The 22501-nt window shown below is 41.3% G+C and overlaps 1 protein-coding gene and 1 long non-coding RNA gene across 2 annotated transcripts; one reads left to right on the forward strand and one right to left on the reverse strand.

The window, feature by feature from the left end:
- Window positions 1-868: 868 nt before the first annotated feature.
- On the reverse strand, window positions 869-14035 carry LOC308468969 (sodium-coupled neutral amino acid symporter 2-like). Its single transcript, XM_081024302.1, has 15 exons — window positions 13901-14035; window positions 13461-13542; window positions 13198-13313; window positions 9588-9661; window positions 9383-9475; window positions 9112-9193; window positions 7813-7895; window positions 7190-7248; window positions 6864-7034; window positions 5916-5995; window positions 5711-5811; window positions 4955-5079; window positions 3768-3912; window positions 3558-3655; window positions 869-3041 (listed from the first exon to the last, which is right to left on the reverse strand). The coding sequence occupies exons 1-15, from the start codon at window positions 14017-14019 to the stop codon at window positions 2943-2945; spliced, it is 1527 nt and encodes a 508-aa protein (XP_080880428.1). The 5' UTR covers window positions 14020-14035; the 3' UTR covers window positions 869-2942.
- A 15-nt stretch (window positions 14036-14050) lies between these two features.
- Window positions 14051-19856, forward strand: LOC308468970. Its single transcript, XR_013981957.1, has 3 exons — window positions 14051-14147; window positions 15125-16131; window positions 17638-19856. It is a non-coding gene; the product is annotated as an uncharacterized lncRNA (long non-coding RNA).
- The last annotated feature ends 2645 nt before the right edge of the window (window positions 19857-22501 follow it).

Consider the following 22501-nt stretch of genomic DNA (forward strand, 5'->3'; position numbering starts at 1 on the left):
AAAAAAATGGTCATTTGTTCCCTGTACCATTCTGATATCTTGACGGTACTTGGGAATCCTAGTATTTTTTACAAGAACCACATGAATGGTTAAATTGGAAGAGCTGCCATTTTAACAGAGGCTCATCTTATCAGCTTTCAGAAGTATGCAAAATATGAAAGCCAAGTACCACTAGACTAATTTGCAGGGAAAGAGAGATGTCATTTTCATTATACCATGCACAGATGTATAATGGATTACACCGAAGCCAGTGGTGGTTCTGAGATATAAACCAATAAAAATAGCATCTGACATTATACCAAGCCATTGCTTTGAAAATGATTGATTTTTGAAAACTCAAAGATGGTCTCTGTTTGGGTGTTTTATGTACAGACCAAAGCAAAGTTTCACATATGGCTGTGGCTGTTGGTTACATGGTTTCTCTAACAAAAGAGATTATCGGGACTGTTATTCAAGTACAGTTCGTATTGCCCTGCCCAGGACAATGGCTTGAGTTCAAAATGTCAAGCCATTTGTAACTTGTAAAGGGAAAAAAAGTAGACACTTTTCAGTAAGGCAGGTTTCTCTTGATAGTGACCTCCATGGAATCAAGATTGCAGCCTTAGGGGATGGCAGTTGCCATGCAGAAATACAAAACAAAAAGGTATGCATTGGCAGATTGTAAAAACCTGGGACAGAGTGGTAGTAATCTGCCAACTATTAAAAAAACCTTTTTTTTTCCAAAGAAAAAGGAAAAAAGCCAGTGTTGTTTAGCTAATTGCATGCCACGATTTGACCCTTATAACTCAACTACTGCTTGAAATCAGCTAAATTAGATTTCTAAACTATTATGCCAAATGAACATAGCGGAAAGCCGTCTACTAAGGACTTCGCTGTTAAAACTCTGCCTGTCTTTATTCTTTCAGACCGTCCTTTAGAGCAGCATCTGTGTCTGTTAAGTGGTGCTGAATGTGCTCTAATGAAAGTATATCATCTCTTCAGCCTGGGAACATGCATAGTAACTGAGCAGTGTATGATCCTTACCTATGCAGGTGTGTAGTACCGACACACAGATTTATCACCATGGAGTGTTAATAAGAGCAGAGTTATTCTCCCCACTCAGCAAAAGTGCTGCCCAGCGATATACTTGTAGGGCAAGATGGGGAACGGAAAGTCTGTACAGAGTTGAATTTAGGGGGGCACGACTGGTTCGGTTGCACTGGGTGTGAAGCCCTGGCCCCACTGGTCTGTATATGCGTACCATGTTCTTCTTGTATACCCTGACCCAGTTTAGAGGGGCTGGACGGGATATGGTAAGTACATGGAAGAATTTCCATTTCCTGTAATGTCCCAGTATGCCAAATGCACACAGAGGAAGGGCTCTTTAATGCTCTATGGTGATCTCTTTGCAAACAGGGAAGGATCAAGCACTCAGTGACCACAGAATTACCACCTCCTTTTCAAAGCAAACTACTTAAGGCTCAAACAGCACATGCCTATATCAGAAAAATATGAGATGACAGTGTAGTCCCATCAAGTCTTAATAATAATAATAGTAATTTTAAAAGACTGCTGTACAATATCCGTTGCATTAGGAATCCCAGTTGCCTTATGAAGAGAGCTTTTGCCATATACACCAAATCCTGGCGTACTATATGCAATTAGGAATATCACATTGTCAGAGAGGAACAAAAACATAAAATAATTTAAAATCCAACAATGGATGAAAACTGGTTATTGAAAAACATCATACAGTGTGTGAATACTGTTATACTGCTAGTAAACGATAGTAGGACCTCATTTTTACTTGTTTCAAAAAAACAAAAACGAAAGCTAAAATGTGTAAAATTGTCGCTGGATCATGTGAACTCCACATTAATGGCAAATGACCCAACATGATTTGGTTGGTACCTGCAACTGAATAATAATAATAATAGCCCACTTGTTTAATATAACTGCACTATTGAGTACCTCAAGAAGAAAAATGCTTAGGATTGTACTTTCAGTAATTTGCCAAATACTGCTCCTATGCATCCCTCATTAATTTCAAGGGTCTTGTTTGGTTGTAGCACTAATTGGATTGGATGCTACATTTGCTACATATAAATTGTTTTAATACATCATCCATTCTAATGGTATGAAATCTTTTTTAAAACATGACAATTTGAGTAAATAGCTACTTGAAAGAGTGTGGTGGTTTATGTTGGTTGGATTAGAAATATTGCCATGGGGTTGTCTTAACATATTTTTGTTTGGTTTTAGGTTAGAATAACTAAGTTATGTGTAGAAATCATTAAACAGTTTTGAGTCTTTCAAATTAATCAACCTTTCACATAATAGGTTTCAAAAATAATTTCATATGGCCAAAAATATACTTTTAAGGATATGCCTCTATAGGCAGGCAAAACATGTTGAATTTAGAACTCTGCTTAAACAGTTTTACGGATTTCTTTTTACCCTTATTTGGATCATCAACTTACAAAACATTTTCTTAAAGTCAAAATAGTGCTTTTGAGGTCCATAAAATTTTTGGTACAAAAATAATAGTGTTTTTCTCATTCACTTTCAATGGTTAGCTTACCCTCCTGATGTAAACTAACTTATTTCTCACATCAATTGTTTCCATTAGGCACATTCAAGTAAAACAATAAAATATCCAAGTAACAATGACAAAAGCCAAACATGGCTTGATAAAATTTTACAGAGAGAGCTGTCCATTCTCTGGAATGGAATAAATAGTCACTTCCCTCAGCCAAAGATTCAGGTGGTTTGATGTTAGTATTGATTCCCATAGTGCAGAATAGTATCTTTTTTTTAAAAAAGTTCACCTATTCTCCATTCAGAAGAACCAGCATCAAAGAATCTGCATTTCGAAAGGAAGCAGAATTGCAAACGTGGGTAAGAAGTTCTGTTGTTTTTTTCCAGTAGATGGTTCTGTAAGCACTGGAGTCCAAAGCAGATAGCTAATGGCCATTAGAAGCAGCATTGCTGGTCCAATCCAGAATGATCAAGGTCATACTTCCAGTCATCACAAATATGCCACTGATCAGGAAAAGAAGAGCCTACAAAGACATTATATAAAAAAAATTGAAGGATTTTGCCAGAAACGAATAGAACTTGCTAAAGAAAAGGGCCAATTATGCACACATAAGGGAACTTGTATACACAGCTGGGGCTCACAGTCTTCTCTCCAGTGCTGCATTTCCCAAAACCAAGACAACAAAACTTTAAACACATCTTGCCTTCTCTGTTGTGGGAGATGTAGCTGTGAAAACCTATCAAGGAACTCGGGCTTATTGTACAGTTCCTTTACACACTGATGGTTATTCCCTTTGAATCCGTGATAAAATGTCTGCTGCTAGTTAAGAACTCAAGAACTCCCTTAGTCGTCTTATATTAGCTGTACATTTCCAGCAACCTAATTCTCCATAAATGCATAAATGTTTCAATATTGTTCTTTCATGACTAGCATGCTTGATAGTCACTCTGCTCATGCAGCCAAATAGCTCTTGCCGTTTTTCGATTCTACTGATCGAGCTAGACAAGTATGATAATAATGGGCACTTCTCTTTACTCACCCCAATCTTCTGAACAGATTTCATTGGTTCTTTCTTCACTAGCTTAATGTAGAAAGCAGATGGTAGTATAAAGATCAGCATGGCAGCAGCGGAGGCACCTGTGTGAATACAAATGGTCAACATTTCTATTACAGTATTCTGATTATTATTATTTTAAAAAAAGCTTTAGAAAATGACAGCAAGAAGAACCGAGAACAACAGAATCCTTACCAATGAATCCAAATATATCTCGAATTGTGGGAACAAAGATCACGAGAATGTTGGTGAATACCAAAAGAGCCATTGTAATTGCAGTATGGCGCCACCAACTAAATTCTTTCCCTGAACACAACAACTGTGTGATAGAGCTGCGGATCTGTAAAATAAATGAAAGTTTATTAAAATCATTTTTTTAAAAAAACAACACCTTAAAATCACATTCAAAGTACATTTTTCAAACTTTTGGAAATGTTTACAACATTGTAACAATGAGTGAGAGGGATAGCCTGTGGGGAAAATCCATTTTGAATTTTTCCTAGCCCTTATAGATAGCCAACGGGACGCGGGTGGCGCCGTGGGTTAAACCACAGAGCCTAGAACTTGCTGATCAGAAGGTCGGCGGTTCAAATCCCCACGACGGGGTGAGGTCCCGTTGTTCGGTCCCTGCTCCTGCCAACCTAGCAGTTTGAAAGCACGTCAAAGTGCAAGCAGATAAATAGGTACCGCTCTAGTGGGAAGGTAAACGGCGTTTCCGTGTGCTGCTCTGGTTCACCAGGAGCGGCTTAGTCATGCTGGCCACATGACCCAGAAGCTGTACACCGGCTCCTTCGGCCAATAAAGCGAGATGAGTGCCGCAACCCCAGTCGGTCATGACTGGACCTAATGGTCACGGGTCGCTTTACCTTTACCTATAGATAGCCAAAGGTTTCAGGTTGGATCCTAAGGTAAGTTTGAATTAAGAAAATTTGCAGAAGGAAAGTTCACAATTTCCTCCTCTTTCCATCTCAACTTGTTCAAGAGGGCCTTCCAATTCTTCGGAGAGGCTTTGGCAGAAGATTGGTTGGGGGGGTGGGGTGGGGGTCACACAGATGGTTGCATAGGGAAAGATGGAGCAGGAAGCTTTCCTTCTGTGAACTTCCCAATGTTAATTTTCCTTGTGATTCCTACTTTTAGGCTGCTTCTCTTTCAAAGTCTACCAGCTTAAAGCTAAAATGCTTCAATTTAACAGCCGTGGGAATAGATCTCTTTGCCTTTCACACTGAACAAAAACTGATGCAGAAAGGTGAAATAGCAGAAAATGATGTTTGATTTATTTATTAATTTTTTTAATCACAACTGGAAATTAGCAGACAAGTTCTAAATCAGCTTGATTTCCAAATTACTGTTGAAGCTGGGGGAAAAAACCTTAAGTCACTTACTGGGAAAATCACAACTGGCACAGTAAGTGTCACTGCCATCAGGACTGCCAGACGAACAATAAGGAGAAGAACATCAGCTCCCAGGACTTCAGCGTAAGTATGAAGCAACTCTGGCTCAACATTTCCTGCAAAGAAAATTGTGTTTTAATAGAATGTTAATTACTGTAGATGGCAATATATATATATAACAGGAAAATCCCTGTGCTCTGTTTAAATACATATCAAATTGATTCTCAAATGGAGTTTTCCAATTATGCTTCTAAACCCTACTTGTTCTACTGATTTACATGTATTGGTTCTCATATAAAACCAGAGAGCTATGTTTTGCCATCACTCACATTTCGAAGACCATTCACTCCCCTTGCAACATGATCCTAAGCATCTCTACTTAGAAGCAAGCCCTCCTGAATCTAATGAGACTTGCTTCTTATTAGCAGTGCATTTCAAATTGCGAGTCTGCACTCCTTTGAATAAATTACTCAGAAATGATATTCAAATAAGTTAACTGGAATTTAGAGAACAAGTTCATCATGGATCTCATCTGAGATTAAATTCATAGTCGTAAGATGCAAAGAGCACGCATGCACTTTCAACACTTTTAAAGCCCCACTGGTTTCAGTCGGACATTACTAGACCTCTCCCACCAAAATTAACGTTAAGGGTGGTTTATTTTGGTTGGTTTGTGTCTGGCCAAAACGTGTGCAGAACGTTTAGGTACAAAAAAAAGGAAACAGAAATAGAAGAGAAGTTGCTCACCATAAAATGTCAGGTAGCCGAAGACAGCAGCCAGAAGATACATGAGGAACATGGCAAAAAATGAAACATTGGAGACTTTCATCATTCTTCTGCGGCTTCGCCTGTTCAAAGGAACAAAATGTATTATCAATTCTGAAATTATGTGCTTCCACCATTCCTGTTTCTATAAAATAGCTGAAGTGTAACATGTGCAAGTCTTACTTACCCTTTCAGTTCTTCATAAATAGGAAGAACAGCCGGATGGCAGACAAAGGAAAATGTTAAGATTGGTACAGCGTAGACAGTCTGAAAAGCACAAAAAAAAAAAAAAAAATGCACTTATGAATATTTCTGTAATATTAACTTGTAAGTATATTTCTTCATTAGCTAAGGCTGCAGTGCTAGTAAGCACACTCCAGGTATTTTGGGTTAAAATTCCCACCCCTGGCAGTTGCCTATACTAGCTAGATCTTATGGAAGTTATAGTCCACAGTAGAGGGATGCATCAGACTGGGGAAGGATTTATGAGGGAGCTAGCTTCATTTTTTAAAAAGTGGGATTTACACCTAAATCAACATGCGCAAGATTGCACAGAAAGGCTGTAATCCTAACCTCCAGTCCAGACTGCTAGAGAGCGCTACGACTGGGTGGGCACCCCTACCAATTGGCCTCTGCCTGCCTTCACAATAGCCGGGGTAAAGCCCCAAACAAATTGTTCTTGGACTGGAGCAGGACCAGTCATGCATCTTACAAGCCTATGCACAGTTTCCTGAAAGTAAGCTCCATTGAGTGGAGTGGGGGCCTTTCAACAGCTTCAGAACCCACAATGCATCTTTATAGGCAATAGGCCAGATAGCTGTTTTGCACGACAAAAATTCAAAACACAGGCATTTGCTAAATAGGGATCGGATTGTTCAGGTTGTTAAAAGCCAGCAGTGTACTTAAGTTATTGGCAGCCTTGTGCCCAAGACAAAAATGTTCTCCAGCTTACGGTCATATCCTGTTTAACATAAGGACATTTCAAGAAGCACTGAACCTTGCTACAAGTACACAGTGCTCTTGTAAGAGAAAAAGGATTTTTCAGCAGTCAATGAGGCTTTAAAATAGTCACAATTAAATTTCTAATTAGTATAGCCAATTATTTTCTCCCACCCCCTCTTATATTAATATTTACCTGTGAGTTGAAGATGAAATATTTTGGTGTGCATTGGTCATCACTGGTTATATTTACTTCTGATACATGAAAAGGTGCAGTGGTTGACAGATGTTCTAGGGTGGTATTCAGAGTTGCATTAATCAAGTCACTTTCCAGTCCACATGGAATTTGAAATTTCTTGCAAATGACCTAACAAAGAATGACAAAGAGTACTGCCTGTTACTTTCACGGGATACATTTGTTCTATAAAATAATGACTGGACATAATCAGAAGTCACTAGCAATCTCACTTGAATTAAATATCCTAAGCACTTAAATGTATGCATAGAAAATGTTGCACTTACGACAATAAGGAAGAAGACCATGCACAACAAGGAAAATCCACTGGTGTAACCCAGATAACCTGTAACACAAAAATGCTTTAAGTTAGTCCTTGTAACACATTTGGGAGATGGCACATTCAGTAGCATGGTCTGCACAACTCAAAAGTGAGTTTCCAAGAGAACAGATTTACAGGAATTGATATTGTTAATATATTGATTCAATATCACTGAACAATTAGAAAGCGCACACCTTTGTTTTAGCCATTATCTGGGATTTCCTATCCATTCTATTATCCCAAATCAACACATCCAATAAGAACACTATTAGATTTAATGTGGTGGTGTCATCCTGCTCTTTCATACTTTCTTAGCCCCCCCCAACTTTAATAAAACTTACAACCAGGCAAATGGATATAAAATTGATGCTCAAGTATATTGCCTTCATATTGGCATATATCTGTATTTCATCAACTAGGAGGGCTTAGGAAACTGCTGTGACAACTTAGCTCTCCATGCACAGTAAAACCGAGCAGAATGTAGAAGTGGCTTCCATATTACAGGTACCATGTTAATCACAAAGAGGATTGCCATTATTTCCCAATTTGTTCACCCTAGTTTCATCTGTATCTCTTGTGCCTACTTACCTAAATTTTTCAACAGTGACAAAGGAAGAATGAGCCACAAGGATACCAATATAACCAAATAATCACCGTTGAGGTACCATTCTCTGTAAGAAAAGAAATACATCTTTGTTGAAAAACTGTGTGGTCATCACATCTATAATTTAAAAATATTATATTGTTATCACAGTGCAATAGAGAAACACAGGACAGCAATACTGGTTCAGAGTACCTAATGCAAATGAGTTCCCATTAATGGCTACGTTTCTGTCTTTTGGGAGTACTTTTCTACAGCTGTCAATAGGAAAGACCCTCTCGTGCACAAGTGATTGTGCTATGCTGGGTCACAGCAACTACATTGGATTAAGTACCACAGATATCAGTGAGACTGAGCTCCAGTTAACACCTTCAGAAGGCCTGGCAGCCTAAACCAAAATATGCTTACTCAGAAGCAAGTCTGAGTCCAATGGGAGTTTACTTCCTAAGTGGTATGGCACAGGACTCGGGGGGGGGGGGCGAATATAGGAGGCCTTACACACACTTTAATGGGATGAAGTTGTACTTGCATGCACATGGGTATTCAAAACATGCCAAGGAAGAGCACTGCTATGCCCAGTGGAAAGCCCTCTTTATGTGGGCAGAGAAACCACATGGGAAAGGGTTATTTCCAAAGAAATTAATAATTATTATCTTTATAGCTATTCAAAAATACAATGAGCATAGTTCAGAGAAAGCTACATGAATCTAAGCACCATTGAGTTGGATGTGGCTTAGCAGTCTTAAGGAATACAATGAGGTTTAGGTATTGCAAACTTTCAATGGGTCGCAAGCATTGTCTCCACTAAAATATGGGGGAATCTCATACTCTAATCATGGTATTAGAATTCCTGTAGAAACACAACTCATGCCCCTGAATGCTTGAGCCCAAATATTTACTTCTGATTCAAGAGTAACATCACTGCAGTATTTTGTATGAAGGCAGTGTTAAAAAACTACCATACACATGCTGGCTCCTAAGAACATGTTGGAATTACAGCTTGATTACATTTTCAGAACAAAGAAGTAATTGGACTGGCCATTCAGTGAACACTGATCCTGTTTACATGTCCTGCTATTTTGTCAAACAACAAGGCTTTTTTCTAACCCCTTTCCTATAGGCCGTATCATATGTCAAACAGACCACTCAATAAGTAGGTCAGTATAACTGGAGCTCAACCATGATCTCTTCTTACACGTTTCAACGGAAGACATCAGATAAAATTTCTACAATGCCTATTTCTGTTCCTGCTAACAGTTTCTCTGCCGAGCAGTTCGAAGACTTACCCTGTGCTCTCTTTGACGTTCAAAAATGCCTTGATGACGATTGGTAACTCATATTTCACAATGTAGAGGTAGCTGGACATAGCTGCAGGTGAATGATATTGTACATCAATGCATATAGAGAGCATGGCACATAAGAGCCACAGAAACATGTTTCTTGGTGTCGCTTTTAGGTTGCTAATGGAAACATGTTGTGTGACAAGCTCATCTCATCAGAACAAAGAAGAAAACTGTTATAAAGTGTAAAAAGGGACGTTTATCTGAAAAACCTCACCTCCAATGTTCTGCATGGTAATAGATCCAGATGCTGCCAGTTTCCCAGCCATGCCAAAGGCCTTCATTCCCAGTTGTTCATATAGCAGAGACCCTACAGCAACAAGAAACAGAGCAGTTGCTAGAGTGTAATTTACAGTTACATGTTTTTAATGTATAAAGTGTAGGGAGGTGAATTTCTTAGTCACAAGTAGACGTTAACATACCTCCTTCATTGGCAGTCTTCAAGAGGAGATGAACGGAGTATAAAGAAAATATTGACACGAAGAACAGAAGAATTCTTTAAAAAAACACACATAAACAAACAACTTTTACTTTGGCTGAAATAAGCATCTAAACTGCAACAAGAAAAGGTAACAAAATCAGGCTCAGTTCTGCCAAAGTGATGCACTTCCCAGTGATTTCAGCCGGGAAGATGTAAGTACACACTTGACTTTTTAATTGAGACCAGTTTCATTTACAAGTGATAAAATGATAACTGGTTTTAAAGGCGGTCGTATAATTCCTGAAGAAAATATTGAAATAATTCTAAAAATAAATGTAATAAGAACAGCGGTGCTCTTTATTGTGGAGGTTATAAGAAACCATCCCAACAAGGATTACATATGATCCCATTGACATGTCTCTAAAGGTGGATTACCTGCCTTTAAGCTAGTTCAGACTCACGCTGGGCTAACCACAAGCCCTTTCTATGCAAACAGTTCTCCGCATCTGAGATATTGAAAGGGGAAGCAAAATGTTACTTCCCTTTCTTTTCTGTTCATTTTAGTACTTACAAAAATAAATGGAGATCATGACTCTTAAGTTTAGACAATCAAAAATGGTTATAGTTTTGGGTTTTTTAATCAGAATATTAAACACTGGCATCTCCTGCAGTGGAGCCATAATGATAAAATGCCAGCATCTCAATCCAATACTCATGTTGATTTATGGGAATGCCCAATCTGATCATAGATACAAGCAATGCACATAGTTCAGTTATTTGAATTGAACTTCCTTTCATAAAATGGATGCAATCCAGCACATGCTTAAATCCCAGTGATCTAAGGAGTCGCACTCCGCTGAACTAAATAGACAAACTGATTACAGATTGCCCCCAATTAGACTTGGCTTCATGGCTATGTTAACGTGAATGCCCATTGTTGCAGAGTCTTTACAGAAGACAAAAAAATTCTACCAATAAGAACTTCATCATTATAATCAACAAAAATACAGCTATCTAGATAAAAATCAAGGTAAACTATATAGGAGATGTTTGAAAATTCAAGTGGAAGCTAATATGCTTGCTTCTGGGATTGTATACTTGAATACCATTAAACATATACACAAAATCTATGCAAAAATATAGATCTGTTCTTCATCCAACGTGAAATCTACAAAGCAACTGCTCTATAGCAAAAAGGCATATTAGTGGGAACTTGTTCTTCCTTTTAAGATGCCACTGATAATTAAATTGTTCCAAACCAAAACTGAGCTATTTAAGACTTTAAACTAATAGCCCAATCAAAGGCAGATTTACTCAGAAGTTCCCCTGTGTTTAAGTGGAGTTGCTCACATGTAGATGTGCATAAAACTAGCAGCACAAGACTTAACATGCTTATTCGGAAGCAAGTCCAGCACCCATGAAACCTACTCTGCACTTAGGACTCCGCCTTAAAGTACATTTCGGAGAAATTAAGTTTTCCATGGAAAATAAATAAAACTTAAAACTTTGTCTGATAAAACAACACACTGGATTCAGTATGCACACATACCGAAAGGACAGCTTTGTGTTGGTTACAATGCCATCAGCATAATGCATGCCAGTGGTACACACTGCAAGGCAAAATGTAATGCAAAGCCCATTTGAGTTCAATACGGGGAGATATATAAAATGAATCAACTGCCATAGACCAAAATGTGCTTCCACTAAAGCTGGTTTTGGTGGCAACAGCAACATTACCAGCATACTGCATTTTGGGTCATCTCTAAATGACTGTCAGAGAGTCATTTTGAAGGACCAGAGAAGACAGAAACGTAAGTTGAAAGACTCTGAATATGCTTAAAGTTCTGCTTAGAAGTAAATAAGTTGAGCCACATAAAAAGGAGTTTAAAGATAACATTGCATCCACTTAAAAAAACATACAACATAAGGCACATTTACTGATTTCACGTTACAAAGTTCTCTGCCACTAGCTTTAACATAAGTATGCCCTATAGTGCAATTCTATCAAGTCCAATGGGACTTTACACACACACAAGTGTGCATAGGAAGGTGGCCTTAAAGTGCTTTTGAACCTCTCTCACTGTTGGGAGTGCCTGTGTGAGACAGAAATGCAACTTTAAATGTACTTGCATAGGATTCTTAAATTAATTTCTAATGATGGATGAATCCATCACAAAAATCCCCAAGATGTTTCACCTAGAAGTATTCTGTCTGAAGTGTATATTTAGCCCTGCGCCTATCATTTTTTACACATAGTTGTACACACTGGGACATAACTTTATAAATATTATTTTAAACCATTCCTCCTGGGATGGAGCAATTTCTTTGGTTCCTATTAAGGCTTCATAGTGTAAAAATCAGAAAATTAGATCTCCGTATTTTTGCCCCACTAAGACAGACATAGGCAAACTCTGGCCCTCCAGATGTTTGGGACTACAATTCCCATGATCCCTGACCACTGGTCCTGTTAGCTAGGGATCATGGGAATTGTAGTCCCAAACATCTGGAGGGTCGGAGCTTGCCTATGCCTGCTCTAAGAGTTCCACTGTAATAGATGCTACTATGACCATCTCTCACTGGCTTTGCTTTTCCAAGGATACATGTTCTCAATATACACTGCCCTCTACAGGAAACATATACTGTACACAATATGCATGTATTAAATACAGGCAAGCGATCTCCTTGTTTTCCATGCCAGCGAGCACGTAGTTACAAACCTATTTGCCTAGAAAATTATTCTCCAATTTCTTAATTATCAAGGACTATGAATATATACAATTTTTAACCTGAAAGGTATATTAGTGTGTATCCCAAGGCTGAGGCAAACAGTAATTTAAGGGGGGAAATTGACAAGAGAGTGTAGAGATGAAATTGACAAGCACTTTGTGCTGCTAGGAACAAAAATGTCTTGTGATATTATATATGCAAGTCTAGCTATGGGCCAGGAATCAGGATGGATAAGTGAGGTTTCACATGAGCTGGAGAAGCATGCAGTGACATTTAAACTGGAGAAAGCATGCATTTATGAATGGCAGTAATGGGTAATAACCGAAACTGGAATACTTAAAAGCACTGGAAAACACTTAGTCCTTAATGCACTGGAAAATGCACATGTAATGTAATTTCTTCCTTAGAATGAATAAAAATATTTCTTTCCCCTTACAACTATTTTTGAAAGATGCTAAGGCAGGGTAGGACAGGTGAAATCCAGCAAAAAACCCAACAAACTGTTTCGAGTCCATTTATTTTAACAGGAGAGATTTAAACATGTGCTTAACTTCTCGGCTGAAATCATCAACTGAGGCTCTCAAGGATGCTTAATTTTAGCCTGATCTCCAGCATGGTTCACTGAGAAACAAGCTCCACAGAGCTTGTTTCCAAATGGGTAGATGCTTAGGATCCATTCCTGGTCTCAGTGGGATTAAACTGGTTTATGTTCAGATAGTCTGGGAGTTCTAATGTGTGTTCATTCACTTGGCAACTGAGCCCGAGTTTCCTTTCCATGGTTACATTTTAGGCATAGTTACATTTTAAAATGGCAAATGGAAAATATTAGCATGCACAAACATCAACAATATAATGCTGCAATTCTGCTGCATTCAAATACTTACACAAAGAGAGCAATTCCAGTGTTTGCCATGGCATAAGAAAGCCCAAGGATGCCACTGCCCACAATAGCATTGCTCAGATTAAATACTGACATTCCAAAGGAAGTAGTACCTGGACGCTGTGAATAAGAGAAAAGTGTGGTGGAGGTGGTTAATAATTTGTTCAGAAACAATTATTTGCAAATGGTTTTAATTTGCAGGGGGGGGGGGAAGCCTAGTCTTCACTTATGTACTCAATGCTAAAAAGATAAGTGATGCATGCTTACATATTCAGTTTCATATTTCTTCTTCCCAGGATTGGATTCAAGTAAAAAGTTTTGGTTTTCTGGATCCATGTCTACATAATGGCTGTGAGAGGGGGAAAAGAAGGAAAAGAAAGCAACTTCAGTATTATCACTTTTTTTAAAAAAAGCAACATAAAACAACATTGGGGTGGTTTTTTTTTTTTATTGTGTAATCCACCGATTTCAAATGGGCTTATTTTAAAATAAGATTTGGTCTGGGAAAGGTTCAGTTTTTTGCTGCTGTACGTACAAACAGATACTGGCCATTCTTACGACATTTTTTTTTAAATTTGGGGATGAAGGTTGAAATCCACTTCCGTCAAAATCAATCAGAGATTTGTCATTGATTTGAAGAGGAACTGGACTGTGTATGATTTATTATTATTATTATTATTAAAGCAATGCACAGAAACATCTCTGACCTCTTCATAGCAGCTGGTTTGGTTGGGTAGGGGTAGTTGAAGTCATTGCTGTTGGAACTGTAGCTGCTGCTGTCCTCATCAGGAGTAGTGTTGAGCTTGCCCATTTCAGCTTTGGTCATGATGGGATCCAGGATGCCTTTTTTGGGGGTACCGGATTAAAAGCAGGCAAATCAACTATTTGGGATAGTGGCAGCAAGCCTGGGCTCCTCTTGATCTTTTGTCCTTGGCTGCTGGACTTGCCTTGTCTGTGAAGGTAAAAAAAAAAAAAAAAGGGAAACGTCAATACTGCAGTAGTCCTCCCGAATTGGGTCACGTGAGCAGCAGCCGCCGCCGCTTCTGCTCACCGCGGCTGATTCATAGGCAGCCAGGCGAGTGGAAAAGTACCAGCAGAGATGGGAGGGAGGAGGGAGATGGCAAGGGAAGGAAAAGTACAAGAGAGTAGAACAAAGATAATCTCCAGCTTCGACACGGCAGCCCCCGCCAGTGGGGAAGATCTGCGTGTGAAAGGCAACACAACACAACACAACGCAACACAACACAACAACACATATCTGCCCAACAATCCATTTCGACCTATACATCACTTGCTCTCCACTCACCCCCCACCCCCCGCAAGACATTTAAAGGTAGTCATTTTAATAATAAGGGTTGACTTCTTAAAGGGTAGACTAAACCAGGAAAAACCCGAAGTTGCAAAGGCTAGTTGAAGGTTCACGAAAATCGACTTGTGTCAAACCAGAAATGACACACGGACACACACAAACCTCTGTACAGGTTTGGGCGGCCAGCCAACTCCACCCCATCGGAACGGAAAATGATGCAACCCCGTCGAGCGATTGTCACATTCCCTTTCAGTACATTAACCACCCTGCCTTGCTGGTTATCCTTTCCTTGGCCATTCCCTTCCACCCTTTCTCATAATAATAATAATAATAATAATAATAATAATAAAGAGGGGTCCCTGCATTTTTAAAATGGGAAAAATGCAAATCAGTCACAAGACTGCACCAGCAGCGCCTGTTTTCTAGTAGGTCTTCCCCAGCCCAAGCTCTCCAAAGATGCAGTAACGCTGGCTGGGGTATGTCTTTTTTTTAACACCCAATCTTACGTAAAGGAACGATTTGGGGGGTTTTGTGCTGTTGCCATGCCTTCGCTACCACAGCAGCAAACCAGCCCCCACCCCCTGATCACAGATTTCCCACCCCCCTGAAAAAGCCCAAGAAGATTTTTTTTACCTCGATCAGTGAAGCCTTGGATATTCCGGATCTCCTTTCCACCCCACAAAAATTAAAATTCAAAAAAAAATTCTGAGATCTCCGCGATTTAATTCGCTTCTTCAACGGAAGCAAAAAACGACGACAAAAACCCTCAGATATTAACAATTAAAAGGCCCAGTAAGAAATATATATATATATGTATATATATATGTATATATGTATATATATATATATACACAAAATTAAAATATCAGCAATAGGTTTTGTTTTAAATTGTTTCGTAAAAAAAAAGCCGGTATAAAATAATAATTTATGGTTCTTTTATTAAATAAAGCAAGAAGAATCACGACGAAAATTCTGGAGGCGGAGAGTGAGGTATGCGGCTTGGACGCTTAGCGAGGTGGTTGGTTTTTTGTGTTTTCCTCTATTGTGAGCCGCCGAGCAGCAGGCGCAGCATCAGCTCTCGCGGAACGTCGCGCTCAGGTCTGGGAATGTCTTGCGATGCCTCCGCTTTTGAGGGCGGAATGCGGCGACGTCAGAGAAGGGGGAGCGGCGGAAGAACAGGGCGCGGCTTCCCCTCGACAACGTGCAACCGCTCTTTGTATACCAACACGGAGCTCCGTCGCTCCGCCCCGGGAGCTCTTCCGACTCCGCCTTACGAGGCAGCTCCGGGGACGCTGTTTAACCCTCGGGAGGAGCCAACTCTTTCCCGCACAAGAAGCGGATCACGAGGCTGTTACTTAGCAGCCGGGCGAAACTCGACGCCGGCGATTCTTCGAAATGATGGAGGCTTCAGATTACAATGGGGGCAGGGCTTTGCTTTTGGATCCTAAGGTTGTTTTTTTTTCTGGGTCCCGTGGATGCCTTCGGCCTCAGTTTCCCCATCTGCAAAACCAGAACAACACAGTCTCGTTTGCAGTGCCGGATTTATGTATTAGCTGAAGAAGCTATTCAAGTTGTTGAAACATTTCATTCCAAATCTGCTAAACAGAGCCAGACAGAGGATGATGACAGGTGGGTGTCCTTCTGCCCCCAACACAAATCAAACCAAATTGTAAATTATACTAAATTGTACAGAACACCCTCTGGACACCGTAATGTTTTCTGAAATGCCACCACAGCTCACTAGTCTAATTTTTGGTCCACCAGCTGCTGATTTCATAGATAAATGTAACATCACTGAATTATCATATGCAGTGCTTTTTTCCATGGGGGTACGCAGGGGTGCACATACTCCTAAACATTTTGTGAAATTAAGTTTGCCCTCATTGAGGGGCAGTATTTCAATATGAGTAGGAAAATGAGAGTACCCCTAAACATTTTTAAAGAAAAAAGCACTGATCATATGTATACAACCACAGCATCTCCTAAGTCCTCAGATGTTACCAAAACTGATTGATAAAGCCTATGGTTTTAAAATGCTTAGATGAGATGGGGTATGGGTGAAAATGGTGCCAAAAGGAAGACTTCCACCGTGGGAACACTGCATCTGAAGATTTTGTGTGATTCAATAAAACCAAAACAAAACATTTCCAACCTTATTTAACTCATGTTTTCTTGTACCACCAAGGCTGCTAAAACTTTTGTCTAATAAGAACAAAAATTCTGCTTATGGTATACAGTACTGTATTAGATTTTGAGGGTATGAATTCAGGACTCAGGAGTCATTCTGTATTATTAACCACCTAAGTCACAATTTCCAGTTAAGTCTAGGATACTGTTAATATCACATGATAATGATATAACATATCCAGGAGGAAAATTATATGAACTGCCCTGACTTGTGTGCATGCCTTTAATGAGTATTACTCATTCCTTATGTAACTGTGGTGCTGGGCATTTATAGATACACTTTATGGAAACTCTGCCAGAATTAAACAGAATAACCAAGTAACAGAATCTACCCAAGCCTGACATACATTTTTAATTCATAGATGTATTTTACAATTCTTTCACCCTGGGAAAAGCAAGATTTTCTTTCAACTCCTTGCATTGGGTTAGGAAGAAATAAACACAAACATATAAAAGAAATATCTATAAATAAATAAATTTCATTCCATGAGTGTGTTTCTATGCTCTAGTGTGTGTGTTTTTTTTTTAGCTCCCCATCCCCAGCCTTTTAAATACAAAAATAAATATTGTATTTTTAAAATTTTCCTCTGAGCCAACCCATCCATTAATGAAAGATTCAGGAAAGGGATAGAGGGTTTTGAAAACAGAGGCAAACAACCGTGCTTCAGTAACCTTTGTGCTTCCCACAAACGTAATCTAGGCAGCATAGTAGTAAGATCACAAGTGATTCTATTATATTGGAATATGTCCCCCCCCCCACAAAGTTTGCTGTAGTTCATTTCTTTGTTTTGCTCCTGTATTGTTTGGAAGCTTTGACATCTGCCAATGCTTTCTGTAAGTGGCATGTTTTTCTTTTGAAGGAGGGCTGAAAAGTACATTTGGGAAACTCTTTGAGAGCAATTTAGTAAGTGTCAGTTCTCTTCCTGACTTGACTATTTTGATTCCTAGGACTACGGTTTTCCCAGTAGTGATGTATGGAAGTGAGAGCTGGACCATAAAGAAGGCTGATCTCTGAAGAATTGATGCTTTTGAATTATGGTGTTGGAGGAGACTCTTGAGAGTCCCATGGACTGCAAGAAGATCAAACCTATCCATTCTTAAGGAAATCAGCCCTGAGTGCTCACTGGAAGGACAGATCCTGAAGCTGAGGCTCCAATACTTTGGCCACCTCATGAGAAGAGAAGACTCCCTGGGAAAGACCCTGATGTTGGGAAAGTTTGAGGGTACAAGGAGAAGGGGAAGGCAGAGGACGAGATGGTTGGACAGTGTTCTCGAAACTACCAGCATGAGTTTGACCAAACTGTGGGAGGCAGTGGAAGACAGGAGTGCCTGGCGTGCTCTGGTCCATGGGGTCACGAAGAGTTGGACACGACTAAACGGCTAAACAACAACAAGGACTACACCCTGTGCTAATGGAGAACAGATTCTCTGAGTGCGGCTCCATATGTAGCTGAAATTGGACCAGCAGGCTTGGGGGAGCCCCAAAGTTAGCAGAAGTACACACACACACACACACACACACAAATGACACCACATTGATAGGAGGGGAACCCAGAGAGGAAAAAGGCATGGCTGGCTGCCTGGACCCCCCAACATTTTCTTGCAGGTGCCCCTAGTTTCTGCCCAGTTGTAAACAGCAGTGTCAGCTGTGCTTGGTGACAGCATGAAAGCTAGTCTCATTCTTGAATACAAATAGCTATCCTGGAGCAACACTCTTTGGATTTGTAACTGAACCAGGGACAAGTCAAGACATTTTGCAGCTTGACATATGCCCCTTACCCATTCCATGTACAAAAGCTGGCTGGACAAGCTCTTGAATCTTATTTTAATTGCTTGTGACAGGATAGCATCCACCACACCTGAGACTGCAGGCCAGATTAGGGGACCTAGGAGTGGTCATGTGGCAACAGAGGGAAATAGCTGAGAAGCTCAGGAGAAACAGTGAGAGAATGCTGCCTCCAACTTCTGCCAGCTGGGGTGGTTGTCTCACTGTTTCTAATGGCAGGACCAGTCCTGACTTGACTCCCAAATATTAGAGCTCATAATAGCATGATTGAAAGAGATGAGTAACAGCATGGTTAATTTAATTGGGTTTACTCCCAGGTAGGTGGGGTAGCCTTATTTGGTGATCCTGTGTTCACTCACATGGGAATAAGTCCCACTTGAGTCCCACAGAAAAAAACACAAACAACACTTATTATAATCATTTCAGTATTAAAGCAGTATTAAATTGATGTAGTTCCAGGAGCTGTAGTCACTTTACAACAAAAACTGCCTAGGATCATGTTGAGCATGAAGACACCATCTTATCGGGATATGAAACACTAAGTGCCACCCTATGCATGCCTATTCAGAAGTCAGTCCCATTGAGTTCACATTAGGGGTATAAGATTGCAGCCTAAGTTTTTCATTGACTTCTCAAACTGGTTTTTGCCAAGACAAATCTCAGCAGTAAAGATGATGATGAACAGATACAAAAATGAAGATCTGGCATACATGTAGTTCCACACAACCTAAATGCTTGGATAATATGAAAATGGAACTTTCAGTTCAGGACATAGAATCCACAACCCACTGGAGAACAACCAATGAAATGTATTCACTTTTCACACTCTCAAACCAAGCTTGGATTGGAGAAGTAGAAAGAACTGTAATGTCTGAAAAGGAAGTCTTAAAATAAATTTCAACACAGTGGAGGGGTGTGCAAGTTCCCCTTTCAAATGCTTTGAACAATCTTCAAATTGGGGAAGGAGAAATTCTACTTGGCAACTACAAGGAAGACACATTTATTTACAGAATGCAAGATGTTTCTTCAGGGGAAGGCAGACTTCAGTCCTGCAGGGTCCACTTTGTTTTGCTTTCACTAGAATCCCAAAGCCCTCTAAGCAGAGTCAGGTGCAAAATAGTGGCTGGGATGGTGGAGGCAGGCAACACCCCCTTAGAATAAGGACCCAGGGTATATCTGAGCACTTGCTCAGCCCAGTTTTTATTCCCAGAACTGAATTCATAGTCCTATCACAAAAAACCACACTCCCAGTTCCTTCCTCCCATTACCTAGCAGCCAGATTTGGAGTGTGTTTGTATGTGCCTTTTTGTTGTTGCCATTGCAAATTAACTGGGAGTCAGAAACCTTGTTGAACCTTATTGAATATGCACCTTCTGCCCACCCTGGGTGTCAGGGAACTGCCATCGGAAGGAAGGGAAGTGAAAGGGCTCACACAGGTTGGGAGAGACTCAGCAGCTGAAGAGGGAACCAGTAGGGGGAGAGGAGCTGAGCTGAGGGAAAGGGAGCTGGAGGGATGGCTCAGAGACACTTCCAGCGAAAACAGTGGGGAGGTTTCAGGACCTCCTGTAGGGACACCCACTCCTCGCCGGAAACTGTCACGCAGAGAGTCCAGAAGACGTGTTTCCGTTAAGGAGCTTTTATGTTGGAAGCGATTCCGAAAGCAACCACTGTCGGAATCTGCCAGCGACTGACGGAGCCATGTTTAAGGGGCTCCGTTACAGACAGAGGTTTGCAAACTTGACCAAACTCTGAGGGACTAGGATTTTACACACAAGCAGCTCATCGTCCCATCACAGCATTCCGACAGTCTTCGTGAGCAGCTTGTGCAGGAGAAGGCATCATGAGCAACCCAGCCGGAACCGGAGAAGCAGGAGCTGGAGCGGGTCCAAGCCTGGAAGAAAGGTACCGGGTGTTGGAGGTCCAGCTAGCGCTGCAGACGGCGAGGCTTGAGGAGAGGAGGGCTCAGGATGCAGACAAAAAGGGGAAAGACACCCTCTAAAGATAAAGGCGCTGTTGGACTCAGGCAGCTCCTGCAATTTCATGAGCAAAGAGTTTGCAGCTGAACACCAGATACAGACGATCCCTTTAAGCAACCCCCTGCAGGTGACCACGATCGATGGCAGGGAGCTGTTGGGAGGAGAAGTCAGCTTGCAGACCGTCCCAATGATAATGAAGGTGGCAAGGCACACCGAACTGATAGCGTTTAATGTGGCCACCTTGGGAGGAGCTCCCATTATATTGGGGATGAGCTGGCTAGCGTTACATGATCCGCTGGTGGGCTGGCATCAGAGAGTGGTTTCTTTTGGTTCAGCACATTGCTTAGAACACTGCAAAGAGGGAAAGGGTTTGGCAGGGGCCCAAGCCACCCTAGCAGGGACTGAAGTAACGGAGAACGTGAAGGTACCACGACAATACGCAGATCTCCGCGACGTCTTCAGCGAAAGGGAAGCTGACCAACTACCCCCGCATAGACCCTTTGACTGTCAAATCAATTTACTCCCTGGGGCACAGCTCCCTGTAGGCAAGCTGTACGCCATGTCAGACAGAGAGATGCAGGAGCTAAGAGAGTTCATTGACAAGAACCTGAAGAGAGGGTTCATCAGAGAGTCCAGGGCGGTGGGGGGCAGCCCAGTGTTTTTTGTGGATAAAAAAAACACGAACAAGCCGAGGCTTGTGTGTGACTTCAGGGCCTTAAATGCAGTGTCAGAACCAGTGGCTTTCCCTATGCCCAGGATTGACGACATTTTGACAAGGGTCAGGAAGGGAAAGATTTTTACTAAACTGGACCTAAGGGGGGCGTACAACCTGATACGAATAAGGAAGGGGGATGAATGGAAAACCACCATGTTCACCCCTTTGGGGGCATTTGAATATTTAGTTATGCCCTTCGGCCTACAAGGAGGCTCCGCGTGCTTTCAATCGTTTATGAACCACGTCCTGGGGCCTTTGCTTTACAAGAATTGTGTGGCCTTCTTAGACGACGTGTTGGTGTATTCTGAGAATGAGGAGCAGCATGTGAGAGACGTCAGAGAAGTGTTGAGCAGGCTGCAAGCCAACCAGCTGTGGGTGAAACTGGAGAAGTGTCAGTTTCATACCAAGGAGGTGGAATTCCTGGGGTATCGCCTGTCAGACAAGGGATTGGCCATGGATCCCGGCAAGGTCCAGGCGGTGCTGGAATGGAAAACACCCAAAACAAGGAAGGATGTGCAGAGGTTCCTAGGATTTGGGAACTTCTATCGTAAGTTCATCCGAAACTTTGCCCACCTGACGGCGCCCATTACGGACTGTCTCAGCAGTAAGAAGAAGTTCGTTTGGACTGAGGAGGCGGAGCGAGCATTTGAGGAACTAAAAAGGGCCTTCGCCTCGGAACAACAACTCCTGCATGTGGATTTACAAAAACCGATGAGAGTGGAAACTGACGCATCAGACAGAGCGATTGGGGCGGTGCTTCTGCAGCCAGGGAAGGAGGAGTCAGAGTGGAGACCGTGTGCCTTTTTTTCGCGAAAGCTGAACAAATCCGAGAGGAACTACACGGTGTATGACCGAGAACTACTAGCCATTCATGAGGCGTTCCGGAGATGGAGGCACCTGCTAATTGGCGCACAACATAAGGTGCAAGTGTGCACTGACCACAAGAACCTAGAGTATTGGAGGACGGCACGAGTGCTCAACCAACGGCAAGTGAGATGGGCCCAGGAGTTCTCCAAATTTAACTTTGAGATTTGTTACGTGCCAGGCCCAGAGAACATTAGGGCGGACGCTCTCTCACGCAAACCTGAATATTTGGAGGGGGAGGGAGCACCCGAAGAGAGACATGTCATTCCAGAGGACCGCTGGGTGTGTGGGGCGGCATTGGTGGGACAAAGAGAACTGGTAGAGGAAACAGAGAATGATGAATACGCCCAGAATAAGCTCAGAGGTCTTAGGGGTGAGGGAGAGGAACCAGGGGGTTTCGAGGAAAGAAATGGAGCTTTGTATTACAAAGGGGCACTGTATATCCCTGAAGGAGACTTAAGGGGGAGGGTA

Source organism: Podarcis pityusensis (genome assembly GCF_964106645.2).
Source record: "Podarcis pityusensis genome assembly, contig: HAP1_SCAFFOLD_556, whole genome shotgun sequence".
NCBI lineage: Eukaryota > Metazoa > Chordata > Lepidosauria > Squamata > Lacertidae > Podarcis > Podarcis pityusensis.

Coding starts and splice junctions, on each gene's coding strand:
- LOC308468969 (XM_081024302.1), bottom strand. CDS start 14,019: ATGACCAAAGCTGAAATGGGCAAGCTCAACACTACTCCTGATGAGGAC. Junction 7,896..9,111: donor AACGTCAAAGAGAGCACAGG/GTAAGTCTTCGA, acceptor CTTTTCTTACAG/AGAATGGTACCTCAACGGTG. Junction 7,249..7,812: donor GTCACTGTTGAAAAATTTAG/GTAAGTAGGCAC, acceptor TTTGTGTTACAG/GTTATCTGGGTTACACCAGT.